We start from the raw sequence: 13,956 nt of genomic DNA on the forward strand, positions 1-13,956 counted from the left end.
AAACTAAAGGTCATGTTTTCTCTTTGCTGACAACTGTGATCCTTACAGAATTAAGGTTGGTAGTACAGAGGCCATGGATGACCCCTACAGAATCAAGGGGTCATCCATGGCCTGTACAGTATCAGCCGTAACATGGGGAGGTGACAAGGAGCTGCAAGGCTATTTCATCTGCCTGCAGGGACGAGCGGCAAGGCTATTCCATCTGCCTGCAGAGACTTAGCAACTGGTCCCTCTGCCTCCTGTGGTACTTCCAGCCCAGACGGGGAGCAGCCTGATTGTCTGCTGCCAAGTTCTAGCTGGCTGGTTGCCAGCCCCTAGACTGTTGAGGAGATCCACCTGGAGCCTTGTTCTGGGAGCTAGACATGAGAGGTGTGGCTCTCAGGGCTTGTTGGCTTAAAAGCAGGGAGGCTGGCCAAAGGCGTAGTCATCGGGCCGCCAAAGGGGGCCAGCCTTTGGGGCTGGGCCTTCGAGGGTGGGACTGAGGGCTGGGGGGTTGGGTTGTGCCAGGCCTTTATCAAGTATGTGTTTGGGCTCTCTTGAGGGGGATGGTTCTGGGAGTGCGCCCAGCATTTCTGGGGCAGCTATTACTGTTGTGGTGGGGAATAGAAGAATTGGCGCAGGCAGAGCAGCTGGCCGTTACAGGGGAAGGGAAATTAGTAACTTAGTGACTGTTTCCACTTCCAACTGCGCTGTCAACTCTCGGGGAGCAGCCCCAACAACCCACAGAGTCTGGCCTTGCTCCTCTGTAATGCCAGGTCAGTTCAGAATAAGACCGAAATTGTCCACAATTTGATCGTGGATGAGGGAGCTGACCTGGCATGTATAACTGAGACCTGGTTGGGGGAGGCGAGTGGTCCTGTGTGGGCTCAGCTTCTCCCACCAGGTTACTCTGTCGTGGAGCAGGCTAGAGGATGTGGGTGGGGTGGTGGTGGAGTGGCTGTGGTCCATAAGAATACCATTTCCCTTACCAGGGCCCCTGTGAGACAGCTGACTTATATCGAGTGTGTATTTTTGCGGCTGGGAACTAGGGATAGATTGGGGATTCTGTTGGTGTACCGTCCACCTCGCTGCCCAACTGACTCCCTAACTGAGCTGACGGAGCTAGTCGCGGAGTTGGTGTTGGAGTCTCCTAGACTTTTAGTGCTGGGGGACTTCAATATCCACTTTGGGACTGGCTTGTCTGGTGCGGCTCAGGAGTTCATAGCGGCCATGACAACTATGGGCCTATCCCAATTAGTTTCTGAACCAACTCACGTTGCCGGCCACACACTCGATTTGGTCTTTTGTTTGGATCAGGGAGGTGTTCCATGGGTGGGGGATCCAGTGGTTTCTCCATTGTTATGGACGGACCACTACCTGGTTAAGGTTGGTCTCACAGCTGCAATCCACCCCTGCAGGGGTGGTGGACCTATTAGCATGGTCCGTCCGAAAAGGCTGCTGGACCCAGTGGGATTTCAAAAGGCCTTGGAGGATTTTGACGTTGGTGCGGCTGGTGATTCTGTCGATGCCCTGGTGGGAACCTGGAACAAGGAACTCATCAGGGCAGTAGTCCCTGCGTCCCTTCCGACCTGCTTCAAAAATGGCCCCTTGGTATACTGAGGAGTTGCGGGGGCTGAAGCGGTTGGGTAGGTGACTAGAGCGCAAGTGGAGGAGAACTCGGTTAGAATCTGACAGGATACAGCATGTCACCCATTTGAAGAGTTATGCGGTTGCGGTGCGTGTGGCAAAAAAGAGCTTTTGGTCTGCGCGTATTGGGGCTGCAGGTTTGCACTCAGCAGAGCTATCCCGGGTTGTGAGGAGGTTGATTTCTGCTCCTTCTACTTCAAATCAGTCCCGGGGGTCATTCTGCTGTGATGCCTTTAATGGGTTTTTTGCAAACAAGATCTCCTGTATTCGGGCCGACTTGGACTCCACTGTTTTTGCAGGGTCTATGGAGGAGGTGTCCAACAATCTCTCTTGCAGTATTAGATTGGATCAGTTTCAATCTGTGACTCCTGAGGATGTGGACAAGCTGCTTGGGGCTGTGAGGCCTACCACCTGTTCTCTAGATCCTTGCCCGACTTGGCTGCTTCTATCTAGCAGGGAGATTGTTGGAGATGGCCTAGTTAATATCATAAACACATCACTGAGGGAGGGGAGGGTGCCCCCTTGTTTGAAGGAGGGATTGATTAGACCACACCTAAAGAAGCATTCTTTGGATCCCTTAGTGATGGACAGTTACAGGCCAATCTCCAATCTCCCTTGGTTGGGCAAGGTGATTGAGAGGGTGGTGGCCGACCAGCTCCAGGCAGTCTTGGAGGAAACTGATTATCTAGACCCATTTCAAACTGGCTTTAGGGCTGGCTATGGGGTTGAGACAGCCTTGGTCGGCCTGATGGACGACCTTTACCGGGGAATTGACAGAGGGAGTGTGACTCTGCTGGTTCTTCTGGATCTCTCGGCAGAGTTCGATACCATCGACCATGGTATCCTTCTGGATCGCCTGGGGGAGTTGGGGATAGGAGGCACTGCTTTGCAGTGGTTCCGCTCCTATTTCTCAGGTAGATTCCAGATGAGAGGGTGGTGGCACTCCACCACCCTCATTCTCTAAATGCCATTCTCTAAATGTAGGCACTCATTCTCTAAATGCCTGCCTACAGGCAGTAATGGGCTGGATGAGGGAGAACAAATTGAAGCTGAATCCAAGCAAGACGGAGGTGCTCATTGTGGGGGCTCAGAATCTGAGGGATGAGTTAGATTTCCCTGTGCTGGATGGGGTTACACTCCCCCAGAAGGAGCAGGTGCGCAGCTTGGGAGTACTACTGGACCCAGGCCTCACCCTGGTACCTCAGGTGGAGTCCATGGCCAGGAGTGCTTTCTATCAGCTTCGGCTGATTCGACAGCTGCGTCCATTCCTCGGAGAGGATGACCTCAAAACAGTGGTGTATCAGCTGGTAACCTCCCGGCTTGACTACTGCAATGTGCTCTACGTGGGGCTGCCTTTGTCCAGAAACTTCAGTTAGTTCAGAATGCGGCAGCCAGATTGGTCTCTGGGGCAACCCGGAGAGACCATATGATGCCTGTTTTGAAACAGCTACACTGGCTGCCGATATGTTTCCGGGCAAAATACAAAGTGCTGGTTATTACCTTTAAAGCCCTGAACGGCTTAGGTCCGAGTTATCTAAGAGAGCGCCTTCTTTTACATGATCCCCACCGCACGTTAAGGTCATCTGAGGAGGTCCGTCTCCAGTTGCCACCAGTTCATCTGGTGGTGACGCAGAGGCGGGCCTTCTCTGTAGCTGCTCCTGGGCTATGGAATGCACTCCCGGCAGAAATTCGTAATCTGAGATCATTGCTGTCCTTCAGGAGAGCCCTTAAAACGTACTTATTTGGCCTGGCCTTCCAGAGTTTTTAAATGATTAATTGTTTTAAACTGTTTTAAATTGTTGCCCTGATTTCCAGGGCTTTTAGCTGTTTTATTGGTTTTATTGTGTTTTAATAGTTTGATTTTAATTGTTAATTTGATTTTAATTGTTTTTATCATGCTGTAAACCGCCCTGAGCCGTATCGGAAGGGCGGTATATAAATCTAATAAATAAATAAATAATAAATAATAATAATGCAGTGAGAAAGTTTGTGGGGCCACTTGCATTTTCCACACCTGGAAAGTGTGTGTGTGTCTATGTGTTTTATTCCTGCACAGAGCCACCTGGGGATGAGACCTGTGAATTGCCTGAGAATGAACTAGGAATCACTTGGGATGCGATATGTTTCACTTTCCTGCTGATCCAGCGTAGAGTTTTTACAAGCTACTACTACTTGTATATTGTAGCAGATCTCAAGGCTGCCAACATCGTAGCCTCCAGGTATGTGCCAAGGATGTATGGAGTCTAAACAATATGGCGCTTGGTTCTTGAGAGAGCAGGTGGAAGCAGGGCCACAGACTGAAGGCTGATTCACACAACTGAACTGGCAGAGTGAACATGGGGTTTGGGTGGATCTGGGCTGTTGAAGGGCCCAGAGTCCTAGAAGGTGGTACAGGTGCTCTGGCTCCTTCCTACACTGCCAGATTTGGGCCTTGTTTGTAAGTTACAATAAGGGTGTGGTTGCTGCTCCTTACCAGAAGTTACAAGAAGGGGGTGGTTGCTGCTCCTTACCAGAAGTTACAAGAAGGGGGTGGTTGTTGCTTCTTACCAGAAGTTACCAGAAGTTACAAGGGGGTGGTTGCTTCTCCTTACCAGAAGTTACAAGAAGGGGGTAGTTGCTGCTCCTTACCAGAATTACCAGAAGGGGGTGGTTGCTGCTCTTTGTGGCTCAGTCTCATGCCACAGACATTTTGTGCTTTCTGTAGAAAGCAATCATATGGGTCAGGTAACTAGGAACATAGAAAGCTGCCTTATTCCGTGTCAGACCATTGGTCCATCTAGCTCAGTATTGTCTACACAGATTGGCAGTGACTTCTCCAAGGTTACTGGCAAGAGCTTCTCTCAGCCCTCTCTGGAGATAGCAGGGAGGAGACTTGGAACCTTCTGCATGCAAGCATGGAGATGCTCTTCTCAGAGCTGCCTCATCCCCTAAGGGGAATATCTTGCAGTGCTCATGCATGTAGTCTCCCATTCAAATGCAAACCAGGGCAGACCCTGCTTAGCAAAGGGGACAATCCATGCTTCCTACTACTAGACCGGCTCTCCTCCTAGACGAATCAGTTTGCTTCTCTTAGCCAATACATGTGATTCTGTCCTTTTCTGCAGAGGTTCCTAGCGATGTCTCCCTTTGCAAATAGGAAACTTGAAGATGGCTTTTCTTACCAGTTTTTGTATCTAAAACTGAAATATAAAATTGCTTTTAAAAAGAATACACATACTTTATTAATATGGGCTGGCATCCAAATTAACACAGCACTGGCCAGTGGTGCAGTTGCAAATTCAGACGTGCAGGGGCTCTCCATGACAGCCCCCATGGCCATGCCCACCCTGACAGCCAGAGACATTGAGAAATACTGGCGCTCCGTCCCTGCACGTTCCTCCTCCACTACACCCCTGACACTAGTGCTGCTAGCCCTGCACTGATGCTATGTTTTTTGCCAGTCTCCTCTTCCCTATGACACCCATTGGGCATCGCAAAGATATGTCCCTGAGCACTGCACAACCGTTGTGGTGAGGATGATGGGAGTTGTAGTTCAGCAACAGCTGGAGAGTCAAGGTTGGAAACTCCTGGATTAGATGGACCTTCCATCTAATCCAGCAAAGCAGCCGCCTTCCCTTCTTATAGAATGTTCTAAACTGTCTTGTACACACAGAGGAGCGGAACTGTCTGAAGCAAAGCTGAAGAAAATGGTGGCTCTCCGGATGGAAGAAGATGAAAAATCAGTGCAAGCCATGAGGAGACAGTAAGTTTCCTTTTGTGTATTTATGGAATGAAAGAAGCTTAAAAGAAATGCTTTTAAGGGCATTAGCTCTTCACATCAGGGCTGTACAGCCTTGCCCTCCCAGCTGCTGTTGAACGACACTTCCCATAATCCCCAGCCACCGTGGCCAATAGTCTGCGATGATGGAGTTGTAGCCCAGCAGTTTTGGAGCTCCACCATATATACTCACTTCCGTATAGATCAGCCCATGCTAGCCAGATGAATTGGCTCTACAAGCAGAGAGGCAAAATGGGTGTGCCATGGACAGCAATGCCAGCTGGCAAAGAGCAGAACTATATATTACATAGGAAGCTGCCTTATATCGAGTCAGGCCATTGGTCCATCTAGCTCAGTATTGTCTACACAGCCTGGCTGCGGCTTCTCCAAGGTTACAGGCAGGAGTCTCTCTCAGCCCTATCTTGGAGGTGCTGGGGAGGGAACTTGGAACCTTCTGCATGCAAGGTGGCAGATGCTCTTCCCTGAGTGGCCCCATCCCCTGAGGGGAATAACTTACAGTGTAGTCTCCCATTCAAATGCAAACCAGGGCAGACCCTGCTTAGCAAAGGGGATAATTCATGCTTCATGCAGGAGGAGCTTATAAGGCAATCACGCTCCAGAGGTCAAATGAGATGACTCATGGGGGTGTTGGGGGGCATTGGGGCATGGTCACATTGCCATTTATGTTGAGCAGGGCACAACAAGGTATCAATACGTCTTGGAATAAATAGAGTAATCTTGTGATTTGGGGGTTGGGCGGGGTGGATAGCTCAGTTTGCCGACCCTTCAGAAGGGAGGGCTGTATTCTCCCATCATTACAAGTATGATTTATGACAAAGTAGTTTTGATGATGATTCAGAAATGCTTGCAAGTTACTTTTAGCTAAAGATAGCATCTGCTCTTTGTTCTGCATCTGTAGGACGGACTGGATCAGGCCAAAGCAGAAAAAGTCTCACAGTCTGGAGAAGAGAATACTTGGCTCAGGAGCAGAAGCGATGCAAAAGTCTGAAAAAGAGCAAGGTGAAACAATCTTACTGTTTTAAAACAGCATGTTTGCTGCAACCTGATTTGTTAGAAAATGGTGAACATAGGAAGCTACCTTCTACTGAGTCAGACCATTGGTCTATCTAGTTCAGTATCGTCTACACAGACTGGCAGTGGCTGGCTTCTGCAAGGTTGCAGGCAGGAGTCTCTCCCAGCCCTATCTTGGAGATGCTGCCAGGGAGGGAACTTGGATGGAACCTTCTGCATGCAAGCTGGCAGATGCTCTTCCTAGAGCTGCCCCATTCCCTAAGGGGAATATTTTATAGGGTGGGGAGCAATAGGTGGTAGCTTAAGCATTCAGGTAACTAGATGTTTAGACACATGGGCTAATGTGCTATGTGACGCTCTGCCTTCAGCCTTGCAATGGATTGTTTGCACAGTTTCACAAGAGCACTATTGCGCAACATGGATGTATTGCGCAAATGGAGTTGTGCGACAGAGGGCCATTGGAAATATAGGCTCCCTATCACACAACTGTATTGGCACAATTCTTGCACGTTGCACCAGAGCACTCTTGCACAACTGCACAAATGCTCCATTGCAAAGCTGATGGAGTATTGCGTGGTATGTCAGCCAATAGGAGTTGGGTTACACATTCCTGACACAAATGTCTATGCAGATGGCAGAAATGACTGCCAGTCTGCTACTGGATCAGTAAAGAGTCCTCTTATGTGAAGACCTGGTTAGACTCAAAGGAACTGGGTTAGAGATGCACCAAGTTAGAGACTGCCTTGGTTGGCCTGATGGATGATCTCCAACTGGCAATCGACAGAGACAATGTAACTCTGCTGATCCTTTTGGATCTTACAGCGGCTTTCGATACCGTTGACCATGCTATCCTGCTGTGTCGCTTAAAGGAGGTGGGATTGAGTGGCACTGTCTTACAGTGGTTCTGCTCCTACCTCTCTGGCAGACTCCAGATTGTGTCACTTGGAGACTGTTGTTCTGAAAAGTGAGAGCTAAAGTGTAGGGTTCCACAAGGCTCCATACTGTCTCCAGTGTTTTTTAACATCTACATGAAACCAGTGGGAGAGATCGTCAGGAAGTTTGGTCTGGGATGCTTTCAATATGCTGATGACACCCAGATCTATTTCTCCATACCAACTATCAGGAAATGGCATGACCCCCCTAAGTGCCTGCCTGGAGGTGATATTGGGCTGGATGAGGGATAACAGGCTGAAGTTGAATCCGAACAAGATGGAGGTACTGTCTGTTGGGATCTGAGAGATGGTTTAGATCTGCCTGTTCTGGATGGGGTTACACTCCCCCTAAAATATCAGGTTCATAGTCTGGGAGTGCTCCTGGATCCCAAACTCTCCCTGGTTTCTCAGGTTGAAGCCGTGGCCAGGAGTGCTTTTTATCAGCTTTGGCTGATACGCTAGATACATCCATTTCTGGAGAAAAATGGCCTTAAAATGGTGGTACATATGCTGGTAACCTCTAGGCTTGACTACTGTAATGCACTCTACGTGGGGCTGCCTTTGTATGTAGTCCGGAAACTACAATTGGTACAGAATGCGGCAGCCAGATTGGTCTCTGGGTTTACCCAATCGGACCATATAACACTGATTCTAAAAGAACTGCACTGGCTGCCAGTACGTTTCTGAATGAAATACAAAGTGCTGGTTATTACCTATAGGTCCTTAACAGCTTAGGTCCAGGGTACTTAAGAGAGTGCCTTTTCCGCCATGAACCCTGTCGCCTATTAAGATCATCTGGAGAGGTCTGGTTATGGTTGCCACCAACTCGTTTTGTGGCAACTCGGCACTGGGTCTTCTCTGTGGCTGCCCCAGGGCTTTGGAACACGCTCCCTGCTGAAATAAGAGCATCTCCTTCTGGGTGGCTGCTGCAAGGCATCTCACAATGGGTTATCCTCGTCACGTGCTCCTGGGCAGGACTATGCAAATTAGTTTGAAAGCGAGTCCTATATAGCACCGACGGGGATAACCCCGCCCAGTTCTTCTAGTCCTGCGTTTGCTCCTGGCAGGCTGCACCTCGTCGCTTCTTCTCAGGCCTGTACTTCTCCTCCTCTCCTTTATTCCCTCTCAGTTTGTTTTTCCCTCTGTCTCCTGTATCTGTTTAAAAAAAAAAAAAGAATTTAGTTACCGTTAGTTGCCAGTCCCGTTGTTGTGTCCCCCCCCCCTCCCACCCTCCCCTCCCCGGTTAGCCTTGTATGGAGCACAGCATTAGGGGAGATAGACTGGGGAGCAGAGTACTTAATGTACTAGTGCCTGCTGGTCGCCCTTCGGAACGCTTTCCCAGGCACTCGAGGAAACCCGGAGACCCGCCGCCTATTCCGCCACCTCCGGTACCCTCTGGCTCCATATTCCTCCCTGCCCCGGTCTCGGCGAACTTTGTTCGATCCGAGCAGGCAGTTGGAGAGGCCCTGCGGTCGATCGCCCCTTCGGGAGGCGAGTCCTCAGGAGCTACGGCAGGCGCAGAGGGCGAGTCAGGCGCAAGGACCGAGGATCGACCGACCCGTTTAACTCGCAGCTCGGCAGCGAGAAGTGGCGCGCCCCTCGCAGCACCCCTCCCTCGAGAGCCAAGCGAACGTCTTAGAACAGGGAGGGTAAAGCGGCTCCCCGCTCCTCCCTCTTCGCAAGCGGAATTTTGCGCCCTCTCCGATCAACCCAACATGGCGGCCCCGTCGGCAGACCAGCGAGACGTTCAAAATGGCGCCGATCAGGAAAGGGCGGGAAGCGCGATCGCCTCCTCTGCCGCCACCACATCGAGTTTGGTGAGACCTGCGCAATCGGAAGGGGGGGAGGGCTCTCCGTCTGAGAATGTTCCCATTCCCAGTCAGATACCCCAGGAATGGCAACTTTGGTTCAAGAACACCCTTAAGGAGTCTCTTGGCCACCTTAAATCTACTAAAAAGCGAAAACATTCCAAGAGACGTAGACTCCCTTCTACCTCCCCTTCTGAGCAAACCTCCGATTCTTCCTCTCCCTCCCCCCCTAGGAAGGCCAAATCAAAGAAAAAGCATTCGAAAAAATCTAAAAAGCCTCATAAGTCCTCCAAGACTATTTCTGTCCACTCCTCAGAGATATCTGCAGAGGACTCCGCTGACCCCTCCGCCACAGTCATCCGGCCTGTGAGGGATAGGGGGCATTCTGCACCATCCCTTCCCATGGAGGAGGACGCAGATGAACACCCGGGAGGCCATGAGGGGGAGGGACGGGACTCAGACCGGGATCATGAGCCCAGCAGGGAGGAGGGTGATTGGTCTGGGGAGGAGGACATAGAGCAGTCTCAAGCGTCCCAACGCTTATTCACCCCTGAGGATTTTAACCCGTTGATGACCAAGATCCTAAAGGCTATTGGTCTCCCCGCTAAACCTCCTGCAGACCCTAGCCAAAGCAGTAAAGGTGATCTAATCTTTCCTAAGGCACACCCTCGTGAGTTGCTTCTTCCCCTGCCAGCTTATTTTTCAGAGGTGATAAAAACAGAATGGGCCGCTCCGAGCATTCCCAAGAAGGCAGCTTCATCTGCAACTCGATTTTACACTTTCCAGCAGGAACCCTCCTTATTATTAAAGACACCAACCACCGATGCTCCAATTTCACAGTTGAGCAGCGGGTCCTTGGTTCCGAGAGACGGTGAAGGCTTCCTCAAGGATGCTTCGGACAAAAGAGCAGAACTCGCGTTCCGGCGCGTTCACGACAATTCCTCCCTGGCTACCCGCTCCTCCGCAGTGGCGTCTATGGCGGCAAGGGCCAGTCTATTATGGATAAACGACCTACTCGACGAAACACCTCCAGAGTCAGTCCATCTCCGTCAACAGCTGTTAAAGCTTCAACGCTCCCAAGCACTCATAGCAGATACCTCCCTGGATTCCATACGCTACTCCTCGAGGACATCAGCTGCATCCGTAGTCGGCAGAAGACATCTGTGGCTAAAAGCATGGCAGGCGGACTCCGCTTCTAAAAATAACCTCTCCTCCCTACCTTACATAGGGGAAAAATTGTTCGGGGACGCGGCACTCGAGAACATTCTTGTCGAATCCAGGGACAAAAAGAAAACCATGCCTTCAGCACCAAGGAAGTCCGACAAACCTCCCTTCAGAAAAAATTTTCAGCCTTTTCGCTCCTTCCGCCCTTCTTTCAGGGGCAGAGACCGCGATTTTCGAGGTTCCAGGTCCTCCTGGCCCCGCCAACGTTTCACCGGCAGAAACAGCGGCTTCCGCCCCCCCAGTGGGCAAGGGAAGCAACAGGGAAAACCACAATTCTGACTCAGCCCTTCCCGGTCTTGGAGGTCGCCTGTCCAACTTCCTCAAATCATGGCGCCAGAACATCGCGGACACTTGGGTACTAGACCTAATAGCATCGGGATACAGAATAGAGCTGAGCTCCTCTCCCCGCCCAAGATTTCTACCCACCCCACGCTCCAGTTGTTCTATCAAGCATTCAGAAATGGCCAACGCCATTCAGCACCTCCTCGACATCGGAGCGATAGAACCCGTCCCGCGGGGCCAGGAGGGAAGAGGAGTTTACTCCATTATATTCACAGTGCCCAAAAAAGACGGCTCACGCAGGGCCGTCCTAGACCTAAAGCACCTCAACGGCTATGTAAAACTACGGAAATTCCGTATGGAGTCTCTTCGCTCCATTTTAGAAGCTCTGCAGCACGGCGACCTCCTCACTTCAATAGACCTGAAGGAGGCATACCTCCACATCCCCATCCACATCAACAGCAGATCCCTTCTGCGATTCAAGTATTCGGGGACGGACTATCAATACAAGGCACTCCCGTTCGGCCTCTCGACGGCGCCCAGGACCTTTACCAAGGTCCTCGCCCCCATCCTGGCACTCCTTCGCCTTCACGGGGTACACATTTTCGGGTACCTCGACGATCTTCTCCTGAAATCACCCTCTGCTGCCAAAGCACAGAGGGACCTGGTAGAGACACTAACGACCCTAGAACGACACGGCTTCCTGGTCAATCAGGCCAAGAGCCATCTAACACCGACCCACAGGATATGTCACCTCGGGGTCATCATAGATACACTGGAAGACAAGATCTTTCTTCCTCAGGACAGAGTCCTCGCCATCGTATCAGAGTCTCACAGCGCACTCTCCACACGGAAATCACCGGTCCTCTCCTTGGCCCGCCTCCTGGGCCTCATGGTTTCAACCTTGGAAGCGGTCCCGTGGGCGAGACTACATCTGAGAGAACTACAATGGTTCCTCCTCCGCTTCCAACCGCACATCTCCAGGAAGCGCAACATCTTAGTCACCATGCCTCCGCGAACCAGATCCTCCCTGCGATGGTGGACTCACACCCGGAACCTTACGAAGGGACAGCGCTTCTTGGACTTTCCGAGACTCATAGTCACCACGGATGCAAGCACCAGGGGCTGGGGGGCCCACTGCCTTCAACACTCAGCCCAGGGAATCTGGGACCAAGAAGAGCGATCCCATTCTATAAACTGGCTAGAACTGAGAGCCATCCGGTTCGCCCTCCTCCACCTGCGCCATGTCGTACAGGGGAAGGACATTCTCATCAGAACCGACAACACCACGGCCAAGGCCCACGTGAACAGACAGGGGGGCACTCGCTCGCGCTCCCTATTCCAGGAATCAGTGCTGCTCCTATCGTGGGCGGAGAAACACCTCAGTTCCCTAACAGCTCACCACGTAAAAGGGGACCTGAACTCCTTAGCCGACTGGTTGAGCAGGAAAGACCTACTTCCAGGGGAGTGGTCCCTGAACCCTCTGGTCTTCGATCAATTGGCATCCAGGTGGGGGCCCCTGCAAGCAGACCTCTTTGCCACCCCCCTCAATGCGAGGCTGGAAACGTTCATTACCAGGTTCCCCTGCCGGACGGCGTGGGCGACAGACGCACTGTCCTGCGAGTGGCCACAAGGGCTCCTGTACGCCTTCCCTCCGATTCCTCTTCTCGCCAGAGTGCTGCGAAGGATACGGACACTAGAAGCGGATGTAGTGTTGGTAGCCCCATTCTGGCCACGACGCCCGTGGTTCCCAGGCCTGGTGTCCTTGGCGGTCGACAAGCCATGGCACCTTCCCACGAGACCAGACCTTCTCTTCCAAGGACCGGTTCTACATCCAGACCCAGGCTGGTTTCAACTAGCCGCCTGGAGACTGAGCGGAGCCGGCTCCTCGCACAGGGCATCTCTGAAAAGGTAGCCGAAACAATCCTGGCCTCCAGGCGAGAATCTACGAATCGCATCTATCAATATACGTGGAGGATGTTCCTTCGTTGGCTCCGCAGGGATAAAACGCCCACCAATGATGCGTCCCTGCACCATCTTCTACGGTTTCTCCAAGACGGCCTAGACAAAGGGTTGAAACCCAACACCCTTCGAAGGCAAGCGGCATCCCTCTTACCTATGTTACCGAGGTCTTCTTCTTCTTCTTCTGCCCTAAAGGACCACTCTCTACTAAAACGTTTTTTGAGGGGAGCCACCCTGCTGTCCCCTCCTGTCGTACACCGTTTCCCCTCCTGGGATTTGAACATTGTTCTGAGAGCTCTGCAACAATCGCCATTCGAACCTCTCCGGACAGTCCCTCTTCGACTTATCTCGCTAAAGTTGGCCTTCCTGGTGGCACTCACCTCAGCCAGAAGAGTTTCGGAGCTCAGGTCGCTATCAGTACATAAAGCGTACTGCGTGTTTTCTGAAGACTCCGTTCGCCTAATTCCGGATCCCTTCGTCCTACCCAAGGTCGTGTCCCACTTCCACCTATCTCAGGACGTCTTCCTTCCATCGTTCTGCCCACATCCCGTTCACCCACGGGAAAAACTGTGGCATACATTAGACGTACGCCGCTGCCTGAAACGCTACATCAAAAGGACGGCTTCCTTCCGCAGAACAGACTCTATGTTTGTTTCTTATTTACCTACATCCATGGGTGAAGCAGTTTCCTCCAGGACTATTGCCAGGTGGATCAGGGCATGTATAGTTCTGGCCTATGAAACCCTGAAGCTCCCTCCTCCTTCCAACATATGGGCACACTCCACCAGGTCCGCCGCAGCGTCTGCCGCCTTTGCCACTAATGCTTCAGTTCAGGAAATTTGCAAGGCAGCGGTGTGGAAGAGTCCCTCAACCTTCGTAAAGCACTATAGGCTAGACACCTATGCGGCCGCGCAGGCGGCATTTGGGAGAAGGGCCCTTCAGAGGGTTCTCCCCCAGGATTAGAGCAGCTGCGATTATTTCCCTCCCTGGGACCGTGTACGTCTGCTTTGGTAGGTCCCATTGTGAGATGCCTTGCAGCAGCCACCCAGAACGGAGCATTGGTTACTCACCGTGAGGGCTTCTTCTGGGTGCTGCTGTCAAGGCATCTCAGCCCGCCCTTGTGGCTTGCTGCTCTCTTCCGTGGGTGCGAATTCTCTGACGGCTGAACTGGCTTCCTACCCCTGGAACGGTACGCCTCCTTCAGCCGCTCCTTGCCTTTCCGCCTTGTACGCATTTCTTTTACCTATTTAACCTTTCTCCTCTTTCCTTGGCCTAGAAGAACTGGGCGGGGTTATCCCCGTCGGTGCTATATAGGACTCGCTTTCAAACTAATTTG

At 51.7% G+C, this 13,956-nt stretch overlaps 1 protein-coding gene across 1 annotated transcript in view; it reads left to right on the forward strand.

Annotated features, from left to right (window-relative positions):
* LOC128322323 (piezo-type mechanosensitive ion channel component 2-like) overlaps positions 1-13,956 on the forward strand; it is a 119,569-nt gene that overhangs the window by 52,779 nt on the left and 52,834 nt on the right. Inside the window, exons 27-29 of the mRNA XM_053243383.1 lie at positions 3,683-3,845; positions 5,279-5,368; positions 6,303-6,403. Of these exons, the coding sequence (XP_053099358.1) occupies positions 3,683-3,845; positions 5,279-5,368; positions 6,303-6,403 (354 nt within the window). The remainder of the gene's footprint in view (positions 1-3,682; positions 3,846-5,278; positions 5,369-6,302; positions 6,404-13,956) is intronic.

This window comes from Hemicordylus capensis, chromosome 4 (genome assembly GCF_027244095.1).
Source record: "Hemicordylus capensis ecotype Gifberg chromosome 4, rHemCap1.1.pri, whole genome shotgun sequence".
Lineage (NCBI taxonomy): Eukaryota > Metazoa > Chordata > Lepidosauria > Squamata > Cordylidae > Hemicordylus > Hemicordylus capensis.